The sequence below is a fragment of the Sphaeramia orbicularis genome, chromosome 7, assembly GCF_902148855.1.
Source record: "Sphaeramia orbicularis chromosome 7, fSphaOr1.1, whole genome shotgun sequence".
NCBI classification, from domain to species: Eukaryota; Metazoa; Chordata; class Actinopteri; order Kurtiformes; family Apogonidae; genus Sphaeramia; species Sphaeramia orbicularis.
Window position 1 is genome coordinate 40314620 of NC_043963.1, and position 19334 is coordinate 40333953.

Consider the following 19334-nt stretch of genomic DNA (forward strand, 5'->3'; position numbering starts at 1 on the left):
TGATACAAATTTTTTTCATATTTCTTGCAATAAACGAGTTCTGAAGATTTTACTTTTGCCAATTTATGATTAATGTATTTTTTTAATATTACAGGTGAATGAAATGGCTTCGACAAGAAGATCTAGCAAAAATAAGCCTGACGTATTCTGCTACATCTGCGGTGAATACACCATTGTACCTAACAGGAATCCTGTTAGAAAATGATTTTTTTTTCTCTCTTAAAACCTATTTTGGGGGAGAACTATATAAAAAATCAACTGATCAAGTCACAAAAATGTCATCAATTTTGTGAGAAGATCAAATTTTTCAAAATCAAATTAGCAAAAAAACCTGACCTGATTGAGAAAAACAGATGTCATTTTTGGACTTAGCGGTGCAAAATGGTCCTAATTCATTTGAAAAAACCTAGACAACTTGCAAAAACATTTTTTGTAACCCAGTGTTATTAATAATATTGTAGGGAGAGGGGGTGGGATTAACCCTTTCATGCACAAACTATGAGAACCTTAATCTAAATTTTTTCCTGAGTGTTTTTATTCCTCTTTAGGCATGAAAAAAACAATGCGATTGAAAATTTTCCTCTGAAAATAAATAAATAAATAAAAAAAATAAAAATAATTAAAAAAAAAAAAAAAAAGATAATGAAAAAAAAAAATTCTTATGAACCTATTTTTCATGAAGTTGCAAAAATGTCCACTCGGCTGGACACCACACGTTTAATTTTTGACACACAGAAACATACTGATAAATTGTGTGAAAACTATGGGGAGGGCTTGGAATTCTGGGGGTTTATGCTCAGGAGAGATCTACATAATGTTACCAATTCATGTCAGAAAAGATAGAAAGTGTCTTAAATCTTTAATAAAGATATGTGTTAAAAAAAAAAAAAAAAAAAAAGAACAACAAAATCCATGAATATACAAGAGAACAGCTGTAGAATAGCGGTCCACTGTAGTGACCAGTATGCATGAAAGGGTTAAATAAGTTGTACTTCTTCCCACCCCTTTTCAGGTAAATGTAAATAGAATTATTGTGCTTTTCTTCTGACTAAGATTGTTATGATTCTTGATATTTGTATTATTATGTATGTTTTGCAAGTACATATATGTTAAATTTCATTGCATGTTCGGAATAAATCACTAAAAAAAAAAAAAAAAATTCCAGTTGCACAAACAGCCATCCAAACTGCACATGCGCAGGGTGTGTCAGCGGTGACACGTCAGCTTTTAAAGCGTTAATATCTATCATTAGTTCATACAGACTGTTTAGAGAAGCCTCCATCACTGAGGTTTTGTACATTGAAAGATGCTCCATACAAGTCCTCCTCCTCCTCTTCATCCTCCTCCTCCTCTGTGCGCTCCGCTCCACTCCGCTCCAGTAGTCCATGTCGGGGTTTCCAGCTGAGGCGCAGGAGTTCAGGACTCCTCATCGTAATAACGCGACTCCGTTCGGCAGCAAGTGGACCAGGAGAAGACACGCAAAACACAGGAGCGATCATCCACTTAGGACCGACACGGTGAGTTTTTCTTTTTTTTTTTTTTTTTTCTTCTTTTTTCTCTTGAACAACAATAATAAAAAAACAAAACTCCAGTACCTAACTCAGTAGACGCGTGCGCACTAGACGCTTCCAAACGCACTTTCAACAGCATGAAACCAGTGCAGTTTTATACAATCTCCAACCAAACAGTGGTCTCATTTTTATGTGTATACTCAGAGGAAATACCCCTGGACTCGTGTAACGGGAGCTTTAAACTGGAAATAACCTCCAAAGTTCCCAAAAGTCTGTGCGCTTTAATCCAAAAACTAACCTCCAGCTTTGTGATCTCTGATACTTGTCATGTCACAGTCCAGCTGCTTCACTGATCCATGTTTCCCTGAATGTACCATATAAATACTGTGTTACAAACAAAATTCCAATTTTACATCTCCAAATTTGACATAACATATATCCCTCCAACACTATTTTGTGTCGATTTTATGTTATGGAAGAAATATGTAACTTTTGTCAATCTGAATCTGAATCTACTTTACACTGATTCTTCTTATGTGGTCCAAAATTGAAAATTATATCATATCTAAAAGTAACAATAAAATAAATATAACATCCCAAAATGTAATTACTTATTTTAAACATGATACTAACAATCTAGAATTTATTGTGAATTTATTCATTTTATTTGGAAAATTTCATATACATTAAAACAAATATACTAAAACACACCCAAATTTTAAAATCTTCCTATTAGAATTTGAAAATTATATTAAATCTTTAGAATTCATTCATAATAATAATAATAATAATAATAATAATAATAATAATAATAATAATAAAAAAGCACTAACACATTGGCTATTTATAAACAATTTTTCAATACTGACTGAACTCTCTGTTGCATTTATTTATTTATATTTGTCAGATTTATTATTTATTTACTTATTTACTTTTTAAATTATTATTATTATTTGTAATTTATGCTTTGTATTTTTAAACCTATGCATTTTTTTCTTAAACTTATATGTTCAAATGCATTTTCTCTATTGACATCTTGATGTTTGTTTAAAATGTTGTACTGTATGCTCAAATGTTGTTAATAAAGTTGTTAAAAAAAAAAAAAGTTTCCCTGAGTGTTTCAAGCCTCCTGGTTGACCTCAGCTTTGCTTGTTGCATGCCACAGGTTGCCTGCAGCCTGGTGGGTTGATGTGCGCAACGATGCAGGCGTCCCTGGTAGTGCTCATGTGCGGTAAGTGGACTGTACACCCTGCGCTTTGAAGTCACTCATGTTTTCTGCTGCAGAACAAATCCTCAGAAGTGATTCAATGAACAGGGGCTGAAGGCTAACAACTATCACCAGGTTCTGTTTAGTAAGTCTGTGGGAAATATAGAGCTCTTTGTTTATTGTTTTTTTTTCCCCCTGTGTCTGTGGATGTTGAATCAAGTATTAGTGGAGGGGGAAAAAAAGACAATTTAATCCTTAAACTCTTGAGACATTATTTCTGCTGTGAATTATTGTCTGTTTCAGTGTCATAACACTGGGTTACAAAAAAAATGTTTTTTGCAAGTTGTCTAGGTTTTTTCAAATGAATTAGGACCATTTTGCACCGCTAAATCCAAAAATGACATCTGTTTTTCTCAATCAGGTCAGGTTTTTTTGCTAATTTGATTTTGAAAAATTTGATCTTCTCACAAAATTGATGACATTTTCGTGGCTTTATCAGTTGATTTTTTTACATAGTTCTCACCCAAAATAGGTTTTAAGAGAAAAAAAATCATTTTCTAACAGGATTCCTGTTAGGTACAATGGTGTATTCACCGCAGATGTAGCAGAATACGTCAGGCTTATTTTTGCAAGATCTTCTAGTTGTAGCCATTTCATTCACCTGTAATATTAAAAAAGCCATTCATCATAAATTGGCAAAAGTAAAATCTTCAGAACTCGTTTATTGCAAGAAATATGAAAGAATTTTGTATCGTACGAGGGCTGTTCAATAAGTTCATGGCCTCACCCAGAAATACTGGTTGTTATAATACAGGATGTTACATTCTTTCGTGATGGGATAGTGATGCTTGAACATCGATGGACCAAGTGCATTGCTGTAAATGGAGATTATGTTGAAAAATAAAATATAAATTATCAGTCTGTGTTGTTCTGTTCTGGGTGAGGCCATGAACCTATTGAACGGCCCTCATATGATGTGAAAATGCCCATAAATGTAAGCAAAAATGTTAAAAAGCCAATATGTAGCATAGTTGAGAAAGTTGACCTGATTGAGCAAAATTAATGTGATTTTTGGATTCAGCACACCAAAATTATCCTAAATCAGCTCAAAAAACTTAAACAATACATTTGTTGTTGACCAGTGTAGGTGCTGCGGGTATGTGCTTGTGTTCCTTTTCCTCAGTGGTTTTGTTTTACTGTGTTTTAGGATCAAAACAGGGTGGAATAGCAGAAAAAGACAAAAGAGAGGAATTAAAGTTTGACAGGTTTTTATTAAATAAGACACTAGGAATGTACATCAATAAGAGATTTAGGATGAACTGCGACACACTGACCAACAAGTATTTGAATTTGGTCTCAGTAGTTTTTTGTTTTGGGGCTGTTTAAAAAAAAAAAAAAAAAAAAAATCAGTACAGCTTCCCAGATAGCAAATATTTTGGCAGTATTATGGCATACATTTGGCTTTCTTTTGGCATTATGAAAACCTTTAGGCTTAACTGTGGTATGATTAAGGTTATCCATAGTAGATATGGAGGCACCAGCAATATATGGCTGAGTTATGGCATATGTCTGGTTAAGCAAAAGACTGGGCAAAGAGCGGGATCAAGTATAGGGATGGTATGGCATGTTTTGGCTATTTTTTGGCTGGATTATGGGGATTTGGGGCTTTTCTGGGACAATTATGACTATATTTGGAAGTCCACAATTAGTTTTGGGTGAATTTTGGCTTCCTTCTGGTTTGATTTTGGCTTGCCTATTTTGGGCCATTTAGGGCCCATACATCCGCCCAGAACTTTGCCAAATGGCATGACAGTTTTGGGCCAGATTTAAGCCATAATGATTTTGCTATCTGGGCTGGGTTTTGACACCTGGTTGATCCCCGAAACTCAGTAAAAACACTGTAAAAAATTAATAAATAAAGGAAAATCACCACAACAGTGCAAACAACAGTAAAACCACAAAAACGATGAGGAAAATGGCAAAAACAAAAAGCCCAAACCATCTCTTTTTATAGCAAGTTGTCTCACTCACTGCTCTTAGTTTAACCCCCCACCCCCACCCCTAATTACACTGCCAGTGGGTGCACTGAGCATGCTCAGATGTCTATGGATAGCACAAGGTCTATTCTATCTGCATGTTTTGAATTTTTTTCCTTTTGAGCAAACAGTTGAGTTTTTATGAATATTTAAAATAAACCATACATTCAGAATGCTCACCACAGACACGTCAGGGGTTAAAGGGTTAATGATAGTTCAATGTGAGGATTTTATTAGTGTTTTTTTTTTTTTTTTTTTTAATGTTCTCTGTATAAGAATAGAGGACACATTCTGACTGTGTTTTTTGGAGCTGAAATGTACAGGAAGTACAAAACATATTGAGTGTTTTGTCAGATACAGTAGTAGGTGTTGGTGTGACACTTTGGCCCCTGAATCCCCCTTGCATAGAGATAAGATCGCTGATGTTTCTTTTTTGGGGCCCCTTGATGCCCTCTGGATCTGGAGGGTCATCCTTCTCTCTGTCCGTCTGTCTCTCCCTCTCTGTGGGTGGTGTCGCTCTGTTTATGGTCCTCCTAAAACAGCCCAGCTGAATCCGCAAATAGAGATAGCAGTTCTACACCTTCCTACAGCGCTGCTCCAGTTCTTCTGGATGCACAGGGTCTAGTGCTGCTAACATGTATTCATACTGTATCCATGCCAGTCTTTTCTATCTATGTTCTCAAATAATGAGGCCGATGCCAGTCCAACCTCTGGTTCTTTAGGACGTTTCTTATGTTAAAAGATTTTTTTCTTTCCCACTGTCCCTTAGAAAATAACTCTGTGCTTGTTCAAGGGGGGTTTGTTGGGCTCTGTTAAATACCCTGAGATGATTTTTTGTATTTAGTGCCACATAAAATGAACTGTCTTGAATGGAGTGTATGGAACTCAGTAGATACAGGAGCAAATAAGGGCAGGGTAACAAACGGATCTATACAGCTAAAAATATTATCATGATAACAAAATTTCTTGTCTGTACATAACAAGACCAAACAACATGAAAATATAACTGTAAATAAAAGATGGAACAAGGCAAAACTAAATTTAAGAACCAAAGCATGGCATAAACCAGTGGTTCCCAACCTTTTTTGGCTCATGACCCCATTTTAACATCACAAATTTCTGGCGACCCCAGACATTCAAAACTGAGACATTTTTTTTTGCTAAAATTAATTTATTTTTGATCATGTAATAGTTTGTTATACTATGTTGCAAATAAATGTTAATTTTAGACGACATTTAGTCTATATAATGTATATTATTATGGACGGAGGCAGAAAAGCCAGGTGTAGATTACTGCACAAAGTGAGAATTTTATTTTCCTTGGTCAGGATATGTACAGTCAGTCCAGCCTGGATTTACAAGGCTGACAATTAATACTGAACAAACAAGAACTCAAACTATGAATTATGAAAGAGCTGCAGCATCTGAAACTGACCACAATGAATATTTGACAGATAAACAGTACCACAGTGCTTCAGTTTCAGCTTCAGTTTGTCATGTCTTTTATGTATTGGGATTGTTTCTCTCAACTCACCATATATTTTTTTATTAGTAAGGTTGTTGTTTTTCTTTTTTTTTTTTTTTTTTTAACAATTACTAGAAATTTCAGGTAACCCCATTTGAATTCCAGACGACCCCATGTTGACCCCAAGGTTGAAAAACACTGGCATAAGCTGACAAATAGTCTCTGATTTTGTGACTTAGTTTGTTAATTTTGCTGTTGAGTCCTCATTCAACGAAGTGAAAGCAAAGTGAGAGGCAGTTATTCGCTTTTATAAGCTTTTATTTAAGGTCAGAACATGACAAACAGTTGCCAAGCAGTGAAACAGTTCAGAAATCTAAAGCTAGAACATGAACATCTATATAAATAAACTTTTATAAATTGACAAAACGGGGGTGGGACCTTTCTACGTGGAGTTTGCATGTTCTCCCCCGTGTCTGGGTTCTGTTCAGGTACTCCGGCTTCCTCCCACCATCCAAAGACATGCACTGATAGGTTAATCGGTTAATCTAAATTGCCCATAGGTGTAAATGTGAGGGTGATTGTTTGTCTCTATATGTCAGCCCTGCGATGAACTGGTGACATGTCCAGGATGTACCCCGCCTTCGCCCATAAGTAGCTGGGATAGGCTCCAGCGACCCCCGTGACCCTAGTGAGGATAAAGCAGGTTCAGAAAATGAATTAATGAATGAATGAAAATAACAAAACACTGTGTTTTAGCTAAAAATGTAAACAAAATAAACCCTAAAGATGAAGGGAAAAGTGTATAAAATTCTAACATACTTTATAGGTATCTATAGTAGGTAAAATAGTGCATATCATGTATTATGTGATAAAGGAAATGGTTATATCTCTAATACAAAGCCAAAACAATTCACTAAAAAGTTGAATTCAGAGCAGATGTGTGGCACCATACTCATTACTATCAGTGAACTGAAGATTTATTTGAGTAATGAGCCACAATAAAACGCCTCCTGATGCTTTGTTCCCTGGAGCTGGAGGACAATGGGTTCATTGCTGGAGTTAAAGTCTATTAGTGCCTGCTGTTAACACTCAGGGTATCCCTTCAGATGTAATCACTGATGGCAACTGTGGCTTTTTCAGCTGGGTCTTTTACGTGGGCTAGTCCTCTGTGTGAACTGTTTACAGGGAGTTTTCTGGGTAATGTGAAATAAAAGCAGCATTCGTGTGGATTGGAAACATAAACAAGCACAAGTTAAGGAGTGAAGAGGCAAGTGCGTGAGATTGCATCAAGAAGAGGATGCATTTACAGATGTGTGTGTGTGTGTGTGTGTGTGTGTGTGTGCGTGTGTGTGTGTGTGTGTGTGTGTGTGTGTGTGTGTGTGTGTGTCAGACTCTAAACCTTCACACACTGTCATTACAGAGATAGGGAGCTGTCTGTTCAGACTCCTGTCACCTCTTTGGAACAGGCTGCAAGGCCAAGGGTTATTTCCGAACCCCCAGGTCAGGGACGTGATAATTGGAGTTGGGCTCTGGTTTATACAGATGTCAGTTATATGTGTGTGTGCGTGTGTGCGTGTGAGTGTGTGTGTGTGTGTGTGTGTGTGTGTGTGTGTGGGTTTAAGATAGAAAGGAATAGAGTGAAAGGACTCAGGGACAAAGAACCAGCAGTGCCTCCTTTCTTCTTTTTTGTCCTTTCACTTTCTATTCTTTCCCTCTGAGGGTCAGGGGTGAAAGAAGGACCTGAAGCGTGCATGCTGGTTGACTGTGTTCCCATAAGCGACGTCAGAAATTATGGGATGGATATTCAAAGATTCTTTTTTCTCAATTCACTAATTGTACAGGACATACAGAGAATTGAGATACTACTGTATTTTTCTTTCACCTTGTTAAATGCCATGTTTTCATTCACCTATAAAGACCCAGCACTACTTTTGTGTCAGTCCCCAAATTAATTTTTCTCTCTATTTAACTTTTCTTAAGTGATTTAACACTGTTTATTACAGTTTTACCCTCTCTATTTTGCATTTTTTCAGTGTAAATCAGGGATTTTCTACATTTAATACACTAATCATGTAGATGTTCATAAAAGCTCAGATCAAAGTTGAAGGTTATTAAATCAAAAACAGAGAAAACTGAAGAAAAAGTGACTTTTTCTGCTAAATACACCATTAACTGAGTATAAACCCAGTGTCTGCATCCACTGTCATTGATCCAACTCCATGAGTTTTACTAGTGAATCAATGTTGTAGAAGATGACAGTGTTTCCACATTCACTACGGAGCCTCTGAACGTCCAAATGGGTCATATCTGATGACCATGAAAACAGGTCATGAATAGAGATACAGATTAGTTCAGAGTACATCAGTACAGAGATTGGATCAGTAGATGCTTTTGGTCACTAATATTCAATTCTGTTCTTCTGTTTCTTGTTCATTTTAATGCCTGGTACAACAAAAGGTACATTTGTTTGGGCCAATATAATGATAACAACAAAAATAGCTCAGAAGAGTTTAATTTCAGACCTGATATCTATCCATTTTCTATAGTTTTCTTGATAATAACTAAAATCACTTCAGTTCTTACATCAATAACTATGGCATTGTACTGACAAAAACAGAGCTTTAAGGCATTCCATGTTTTCTTTTCCATCTGTTTTAGTCACATGATACACACAGGAGTTAGTACTTGATTGCATAACCATTGTTTTCGATGACTTTTGATTGTCTAATCATTTTTTCCACGACTGTACAGGGTGGGGAAGCAAAATTTACAATAATTTGAGGCAGGGATTGAAAGACAGTGTATGACCAATTAGTTTATTGAAAGTCATTAGAATTTATTTGCCACAAGAAAATGTACTTAATAGAAAATGTTTTTATTCTGTGTCCTCCTTCTTTCTCAATAACTGCCTTCACACGCTTCCCGAAACTTGCGCAAGTGTTCCTCAAATATTCGGGTGACAACTTCTCCCATTCTTCTTTAATAGTATCTTCCAGACTTTCTCGTAATAGTTTTGCTCATAGTCATTCTCTTCTTTCCATTATAAACAGTCTTTATGGACACTCCAACTATTTTTGAAATCTCCTTTGGTGTGACGAGTGCATTCAGCAAATCACACACTCTTTGACGTTTGCTTTCCTGATTACTCATATGGGCAAAAGTTTCTGAAAAGGTATGGATAATAGTGTTAGGTATGATTATGACATCAATATATGTTTGGTTTCAAAACAATTGACGTAGTGCCTGCTGAGAAAAAACAACTTAATGTTCATTGTAAATTTTGCTGTTTCTGTATATTTGGGGCTTTATGAGTTAAAAAAAAAACAAAACAGGTAAAATAGACTAAGAATAGGAATAAATAAAAGTGTACTTGTCAGTCTGTATACAGTAGCAGCAGTAGTTCAATACAGTGACAGCGATGAGGTGAGGAGGTGCATAGTGAAACCAAACAGCAACAGATTGTCAACAGCAGCAGATATGACAATAGTGCGATGTTTATAATAAAGTAAAATTATGGGTGAAGGAAGGAGAATGGAGGTGTGGTTCAAAGAAATGAGGACGGAAGACAAGGAGGAAAAGTTCACATGAAAGAGGATCAGCATAAATCCTCTGTAATTCACATTTCTGAAGGGGGCCTTCTGGTTTTACTAATCTACTGATGTCCTCTTCAGATCTGTATGTGTGTGTATGTGTGTGCGTGTGTGTGTGTTTGTGTGTGTGTTTGTGAGGGCAGGTGAGGCCTGGCATTAGTGAGTGGGAGTGGGTGAGTGTGTTCGTCAGCCTTTGTAAGCGACAGCCTCCGGAAATGTACAGATACCAGAACAATGGAGCGTAAAGCCTACTAACCAGCAGCACTACAGACAGACACAGAGGGAGAGAGAGAGAGAGAGAGAGAGAGAGAGGGTGAAAAAATAGAGGGGGGGAGGAAGTGGCAAACAGAATCGGGACAAAGAAAAAAAGAGGGCGAGGAAGACTTATGCACAGGGGAAGGGGTGGAGAGAAAGGGAGAGAGAGAAGGAACAGGTTTGTTTATATGAAAGGATGGTGAGGTAGGTTTTCCCGTCCCTGTTGGCGGGGGCTTTTCTGGATGAAAAGAGGAGGTGGAGATAAAGGAGGAGGAAGGAGGGAGGGAGGAGGGAGAGGAAATGGAGATGAGCTCATTAAAAACAATGGTGTACTGTAAGGTGGTACAGGAGTGAACCTGGAGGAAATACCAGCACAGAGGTAGAGCACCGTTCAAAAGGCAAATATTCATTAAAGTGATTTGAGAAAAGATAGTTTAAGGCACAAATAATATGAAATACGAGTTTAAAAGCGTCTTACAGCAGTGTCCCAAATCTGAACTCTCCTTTTCTGATCCAGGACACTTCCAAACTTGGTCCTGAGTCCAATGCAGAACTTTTTCAGCGTGAACAGTCAGATCAGAATTCACATTAAAATAGAAATTTGCCACAAATGTGCACTTGAGGGAATCATTCACAGGTTATAAAGTAGATCAACTATAAATCAGAAATATTTTAATAATCCCAGGGGGAAATTATTGGGTGTTACAGTCATTCCATTCAAGTATAATAAAAAGTAGCAGGAAAGAAATTATCAATACAACAGAAAAAGAAATAAATACATATAAAGCTGGTATATGTATATATGCCAAATATACATGTTAAAACACTCTATTAAAGGAGTCATATTTAGCTAAACCCACTTTTATTAGTCTTTGGTTCATTTATTTGTGTATTTGGACCCTAACAGTTCATAAAGTTTGAATTTGAACCCTCTAGGTCAGGGGTGTCAAACATGTGGCCCGGGGGCCAAATCCGGCCCACCAAAGGGTCCAATGCGGCCCGTGGGATGAAAGTGCAAAAATTCCACAGTCAAAGCTGTGGAAGTCATTTTAGTTTAGGTTCCACATACAGACCAATATGATCTACAGTCAAATAATAGCGAAAAAACTACTAAAAATAATGACTCCATATTTTCTTTTCGATTTGATGTGAAAAAAAAAAAAAAAAAAAAATTACATTATGCCTATAAATAATGACAACTTCAATTTTGTTTGTTTTAGTGCAAAAAATAACATTGAATTATGAAAATATTTACATTTACAAACTATCCTGTAACAATAAAATGTGAATAATCTGAACAAATATGAACAACCTGAAATGTCTAAAGAAAATTAAGCCCAATTTTAACCATTTTCTGCCTGTTCCTCAGTGTTTAGTGTCTTTGTAGATCTGATCCATAATGCACATGTAGAAGTGGTAAGTTGAGGCATAATATTGTTAAAATTACACTTATTTTTCTTAAGAAATTTCATTTTTTTAGGTCATTCCCATCGTTTTAGTTTGGATAGTTTATAAAAGTAAGTATTTTCATAATTTAATGGGTTTTTTTTTTTTTTTTTTTGCATTAACCGCCTAAGACCCAGGACATGTCAGCAAAGTACAAGTTTTTTTTGTTTTTTATTAAATAAGTGCCTATATTGGAAACATCATGATGCAACAGTTTTTTCAGATGCAGTTTTTAAAATTTTATGGAATGTCCTTTGTGGTGGACAGTTTTCTTTTCTTTTTTTTGTTTTTGTTTTGTTTTTGTATAAAGTTGTGAAACTCTTGTCCACAAGTGTGGACAGTGGGTCTTAGGAGGATAAAACAAAGACAAAAATTTGGAGTTGTCTATTTATACGTTATTATACGATTATTTTACTGGTCCAGCCCACTGGAGATCAAATCGGGCTGAATGTGGCCCCTGAAAGAAAATGAGTTTGACACCCCTGCTCTAGGTGCTGCAAAGCTATCTTTATATTGATTTTGGCACAAGTCAAGTGGATTTATACAACCCATTTTAATTCCTTCTTAATTTGTTACGTCTATAACTAGTTACATCACAGCATTTGCCCATATAAGGTCAAGGCCTCCGACGAACATTTCTCGGAGTACAACATAATTGTTTGTCAGCAACAGCAGTTGTAGTCCATACTGAATATATGTCCAAACTTTGAACCCATTACCTAAAATGTTCAGTTGTTGGTTGAACAGGACAGAGCAGCACAGCCGACAACCTGGAGGGGGCGGGGCCTGAAGTGACTCATTTGCATTTAAAGGGCCAGTGCTCAAAACAACCTTTCTGGTCTCATTACTCAAAAATATTGCTAAAGACGGACCTGTGGAGTTGAATTAATGAAGAATTCAGACCCAAACAGAGCATTTACAGTTTATGCAGACCACAGGGAAATGTTTTAAAATGCATAATTCCATTTTTAAAAAAAGCAAAATATCACTCTATTAAGACACATTAGAACATCAATTTGTACAATACGTAGCTACCAGACAGTATTTTATCAATATGATAATTAAAGTAATACACATAATAAGTGTGCAAAAATATTGTTGTGTGTATTTATGATGATGTGGATAAAAGGTGGAATTAAACAGTCTGAATAGCATATATACATGCATACATACATAGAATAACAAAGCTGCACGTTTGAGTGCACAAAGAATATTGATAATACTTACACTGTTTTGCGTAAAGTTGGAAAAATGAAATGATTGTGATAATGTTATTTATTCTTGATAGAATAACTGTAACTGGGACTCTATGTAAACTGATGTGTATAAATAGAATAAAAAGAGGAATATGTCTGAAAATGAAATTATTCTACCTTTATGGGCAACAGTGTATTTTAGATTAAAAGTAAGGTCGACTGCCTTTGTGCATGGGGCTCTGGACTGTGATCTGTTCACACCGGAAACTGATTCTTGACAAAAAAAAAATCTGATCTGAGTGCAGTAAATCATTTCTGAGCGCGGTGGTTGTCAGTGTAAATGCAGCCTAAGTCTCTATTTTAAAGCCTGTGAGTGTGTTTATTACCGTGTGAATGCTGATATAACATAGACGTTATTTGTATCTACATTCTGTCCGTCGTCTCGTGAACACGTATTTTCTTACCTTTATTGCTACAAAGCAGCGACAAAGTGTGATAACAGGTTAACAACCGGTTGTGCGATGCAGCTTGTTAAAAAGCACCCCCAGACACCTCTAATTATCCACCAGCAGACAACAGGCGATTACAGCGAGATACTACAGCATGTTAAGATGGAAGAGAGGAGAAGGAAGGAAGGATGAGAGGAAGGAAGGAAAAGGACAGGCAGCGAGAGGGAAAGAAAGAAAGAACTAGTGCATTGAAAGCATATCATCTTATGTGACTGTATCTGAACTCTAGTGTTGCCAGTGACGACAGACTGATGTCTATTCACAGTCATTCATGGTTTTATCTCGTGGCCTTGTAATTATGTAGACCCAGGACTAATAAAACCCTTTAGCTTCTAATACTGACCAGCTGTCTATGGTTCAGATCACATATTACTTAAAGGAGTGATGTTTAGCTTGACTTAAATGGAATTATGCATTTTAAAACATTTCTCTGTGGTCTACATGAACTGTAAATGCTATGCTTGGGTCTAAATTCTTCATTAATTCAACTCCACAGGTCCATCTTCAACCCTATTTCTGAGTAATGACACCAGAAAGGTTGTTTTGAGCGCTGGCCCTTTAAATGCAAATGAGCCACTTCATGCCCCACCCCCTCCAGGTTGTTGACCGTGCTTTCTGTCCCATTCAGTCACTTGTGTTTGTTAATACAACCAACAACTGAACATTTAAGTAATCAGCTCGAAGTTTGGACATATTTTCAGTTTTTACCACAACCGCTGCTGCTGACAAACAATTATACCGTACTTGGAGAGATGTTCATCGGAAGTCTTGACCTTATATGCGCAAATGTCGTGACGTAACTAGTTATAGACGTAACAAATTAAGCAGGAATTAAAACAGGTTGTAGAAATCCACTTGATTTTTGCCAAAATTAAAATAAAGATAGGTTTGCAGCACCTGGAGGGTTCAAATTTAAAGTTTATGAACTATTAGGGTCCAAATACACAAATAAATGAACCAAAGACTAATAAAAGTGGGTTTAACAAAATATGACCCCTTTAAATCATGTTAACCTGACAATTTATCGAAAGCCAGCGTGATGTTAACCCTTTAAGCACCAAAGTTGTAATATTGCGATGAGCAACATAACTGAATGAAATAATCAACTATGTGGAATAACTACTGTACTTACCTCTCACTGTCCTCTGCACCTAACTAGGTATGGAGGGGGAGGGGGGGGGCTACTGTTTTATACTATTTAAATAATTTGCATTGTATATTTCCTTTTTTTTTTTTTTTTAATTCAAATACCGTCTCTACATAGTGCATCAGAATGTAGTTGTGTATGCTCTGTGTATACAATGACAACAAAAGGAATCTTAAAACAGATTGCTTTTTAAAATCTTTATCAAAATTGGATTAAAAAAAAAACAAAACAAACATACTCTGGTGCCTAAAGGGTTAACTATACATGTACCTTTGATATATGAAGGATTCAGAAATGTTGACAGTTCTGTGATAAAGAGTTTTGTTGTATTGTCATCATGTCTATTACATTTCCACTTCAGACTCAACAGTTACACAATATGGACAAAAATATTGCAACACATCGCACTCACAGCTCATAGGACTTCACATTCCTGTTGATTTACAATAGTATCATGATAAAAATGCTTATGTTTCATGTCAGTTTATTATCATGATACATGTCTTTTAAAGTTACTTGTATTCTAAAATTATAATTCATGGTAAGAATGTGACAAATAATTCACAAACGTAGATGTGGAACATTAAAAAGTACAGTTAAGTAAAAGCACTGAAGCATTTTTTGTATAAGTGTAGCTGATGATTAATGTATGCTAGCAATGAAACGCCGAAATTCAACGTGTCCCAATATTTTTGTCCATATTGTAATAAGCCTCAAGGTCATACTGGGCCATCGAAAATAATACACTAACACTTCTTATTGCATCAAGTTTTAGTCCCACTGTACCTTTTGTTTGTAATTCATAAGTACTGATACTCAAATACACCATCTGTCAGTGAGTTTGTGGAAAAACTATGGAAGTAAATCTGTCTCATCAGATTTTGAATTATAAAAGACACAGAATTTTTAGCACTGAATTTTTTTTGCGCTGAAATTAAATATCTGAATTTTTTTTTTTGCACTGAAATTAAGTATCTGAATTGTTTGTCTCTCAATTTAACTATGTTTATAAATTTAGAAAAAAAAAAATTTAAATGCAAAAAAATTCAGAAGCAAAAAAATTCAGATGCAAAAAATTCAGAAGCAAAAAAATTCAGACGCAAAAAAAAATTCAGAAGCAAAAAAATTCAGATGCAAAAACTTCAGAAGCAAAAAAAAAAATCAGATGCAAAAAATTCAGATGCAAAAAACATTCAGATGCAAAAAATTCAGAAGCAAAAAATTTCAGATGCAAAAAATTCAGATGCAAAAACTTCAGAAGCAAAAAAATTCAGATGCAAAAAATTCAAATGCAAAAAATTCAGATGTAAAAAATTCAAATGCAAAAAATTCAGATGCAAAAAATTCAGATGCAAAAAATTCAGGTGCAAAAAATTCAGGTGCAAAAACTTCAGATGCAAAAAATTCAGATGTAAAAAATTCAGGTGCAAAAACTTCAGAAGCAAAAAAATTCAGATGCAAAAAATTCAAATGCAAAAAATTCAGATGCAAAAAATTCAGACGCAAAAAATTCAGATCACACATCCGGGACACCAAGGATAAGCAATCGATTTTATCTCAAGTCAAACTGTCAGCCAGCCAATTGAGTTACATTAAGTTGGTCATGTGACACCGATGCAGGAAGACGGTCGGCACACATGTGTGATCTGAATTTTTTGTATCTGAATTTTTAGCCACTGAATTTTTTGCATCTGAATTTTTTCTATTCTAAATTTATAAACATAGATGAATTCAGAGACAAAAAATTCAGATACTTAATTTCAGTGCAAAAAAAATTCAGTGCTAGAAATTCAATGGCTTTTATAATTCAAAATCTGATAAGACAGATTTACTTCCATAAAAAACCTGCAGAAAAACCAGCCAGTGTTTTTTTTTTTTTTTTTTTTTTTTTTTTTTTTTTTTACATTTGGTGTTCTAAGTGGGATTAGTTCAGACCTCTTTCCCCTTCTCACGATATCTGTTAAAATCTCGGCTCCAACATGACTTCATGCGCACAGTCACAAACGTCGTATTCCCCGATGGACTTTAAATTATACTTGAGTATCTGACCTTTACCTCCGGCGACGCAGACATCATTTTCTCCCTTGAACGTATACAGGAAAGGATTTAGACTCATATTAGAGGTAGACACAATTATTCTGTTATTATGTCTGTTTGTTGGTGACAGCACAATACGAATATGCAGTTATACAAAGGCACATATTCACCAGACTCAACAGAGTTATGAATTTGGCACGAGTCGTTAGATAGATTATCTTATGGCCGGCGGTGTTGCATATGTTCATGCAAACACACCAAAACACATGGCTCTGCTAATGACAAGTCCCGAGTGGGCCGTTGTTTTTGTAGCTTTCCCTCTAAGTGGATCCAGATTTTCTCAGTCATAGGTTCTGATTAGCACCTACAGCGAACACATCTGCGTCTGCTCAGTGCTACATGTCTCTCCGAGCAGCTGTGGAGCACCAAAGCAAACACACAACGCCGTAATCACCGAGCCAACCAAAAGCCGCAGCAGCTCACTCTCTCCGGCTGAGTAAGTGATGGACAAGCTGGTTGACCTGCACCCAACATCTGCTGGCCATGTGCGCCTCTCATCTGGTGCACGGCCGACAAGGACTTTGTGGTCGGTAGCCCGCTTCGGAGGAACATTTTATAGATACGATCGTCGTTGTAGTACTGCTTTACATGGTTTATAGGCTGTGGCTCTGCTGCTGCACCATTATGAAAAATGAGACTTCTCAGTGTGCTGTAATTTTGGCATTTTTCTGAGCCAACCGACAACAACCACAGCTTAAAAATCAAAGCCAATATGGAAATAGAGTGTAATTACTGATGATTACTTAATGCTGGCTCTGAAATATCTAACTAATTTCCATCTTTTTAGAAAAAGTCAGTTATTTATTTTCAATTTATTCTGTTTTTTCCATTTTATTTGAACCTCTGATATACATGAAAGCCTCAGGGACTTCATTTTGGAAAAATAACCCTCAATCCAGTTTTAACCCATAAAGACCCAAACAGCCACCAGCAACCAAAAGCACCACCTGATCTAAAATGTTTAATAACTTCTGATCCACTAATCCTATCAATACATGTTAATAATTGGTGTAAAATGGTTTGTTGTCTTTTCAGAGGCTCTGTAGTGAATGTGAAAACACTGTCATCTTCTACAACAGGGGTGTCAAACCCATTTTAGTTCAGGGGCCACATTCAGCCTAATATGATCTAAAGTGGGCCGGACCAGTAAAATAATGTAAATAATAGGATAAAAACTTACAAATAATATCACCTCCAAAGTTTTCTCTGTTTTTGAGTGAAAAAAGTAAAATTCCGTAATGAAAATGTTTACATCTACATACTGTACTTTAACATAGCATGAACAAATATGAATAACCTGAAAATTCTTAAGAAAAACAAGTGTAATTTTAACAATATTACACCTCAGTTTATCATTTTATACATGTGCATTATAACCTACAGATCTACAAATACACAAAACATTTAGTAACAGACAGAATATTGTCAAAATACTACATACTTCTCTTAAGACATTTCAGGTTGTTCATATTTTTTGTGAAAGGCTAGTCTGTAAATGTAAACATTTGTGTGTAATTTTACTTTTGTGACGCTAAAACAAAAAGAAAAATAGCTTTTTTTCATCATTTATAATTTATTATGACAGTATTTTACTGGTCTGACCCACTTTAGATTGAACATCCTTAATTGAGAATATCTTCAGTGTAATTTTTACATTTCACAAATTCATCCCAGGGGCCAGATGGGCCCTTGGTGGGCCAGATTTGGCCCCCGGGCCGCATGTTTGACACTTTTGTTCTACGACATTGATTCACCAGTAAAACCCATGGAATTGGATCAATGACAGTGATTGGAGACACTCCTTTTATGTTCAGTTGATGATATATTTTGATGAAAAGTCACTTTTTTGTTCAGTTTTGTTTGTTTTTGATATAATTACCTTCAAATGTAATATCAGCATGATGGTTAAAGTACACGATAAGTCAATTAAATACAGGAAAATATATGATTTTCACTGAAAAAAGCAAAATACAAAGGATAATATTCTGATAAATGGTGATAAATCACTTAAAGAAAGGTTAGAGAGGAACGATCATTTGGGAACTGCCACAAAAATAATACTGGGTCTTTATGGGTTAAAGATAATTTCACAAGTCCAGAAAGTCACAGTTTGTGGTATAATAATATGAGCAGAGTCTGAAGATGTCTCTGCAGCTTCGACATGACCAGATCTGGAGTGATTTTCACTTACATACATTTACAAGGTGAACTATGCTGAGGTAATGACTGTTTTCATGTTGGCAATGTGTTTCATGTTATACGAAAAATGCATTCAATCAATCAATCAATGAATCTTTATTTATATAACACTTTTCATTCAGTGAAATGTAGCACAAACTGCTTTATACATAAAAATCAGTACACCCCCCACACAAAACTGTTACTTTATCATCTTCACCATAAACTGTGACTTTCTTGCCTGGTAAAATTGTCTTTTAAAATGGTAAACATCATATGTGTCAATAGTGACACAATTCACTAGGATCAAAACATTGATATTTAAGGAGTTGGTTGTGCCTCAACTGTGTTTCAGACATAAAATGTGAAATCAAAACTCAAAAAGTTTAAAAAATGGGTCACACATCTAATATTTCCAAGTCAAATTACATGTATTGATTTGGCTCACATCTTATATATAACTGTTTAATTCTGCCTTATAACCTCATAATTATAATTACACACAACTATGTTTTTGCACACTTACATATATTTCTTTAATTATCATATTGATAATATATTGTCTAGTACATATTGTACAAATTGCTGTTCTAAGTTTGTGTCTTAATAGAGTGTTTTAATATGTATATGTGGTATATATATATATATATATATATATATATATATATATATATATATATATATATATATATATATA

The 19334-nt window shown here is 35.5% G+C and overlaps 1 protein-coding gene across 2 annotated transcripts in view; it reads left to right on the forward strand.

Moving 5' to 3' along the window:
* Positions 1-1407: 1407 nt before the first annotated feature.
* Positions 1408-19334, forward strand: part of lamb2 (laminin, beta 2 (laminin S)) — an 84086-nt gene continuing 66159 nt past the window's right edge. For both annotated transcript variants that reach the window (XM_030139169.1, XM_030139170.1), the window contains exons 1-2: positions 1408-1517; positions 2677-2742. In XM_030139169.1, coding sequence (XP_029995029.1) covers positions 2700-2742 — 43 coding nt within the window. In that variant the 5' untranslated portion in view covers positions 1408-1517; positions 2677-2699. The remainder of the gene's footprint in view (positions 1518-2676; positions 2743-19334) is intronic.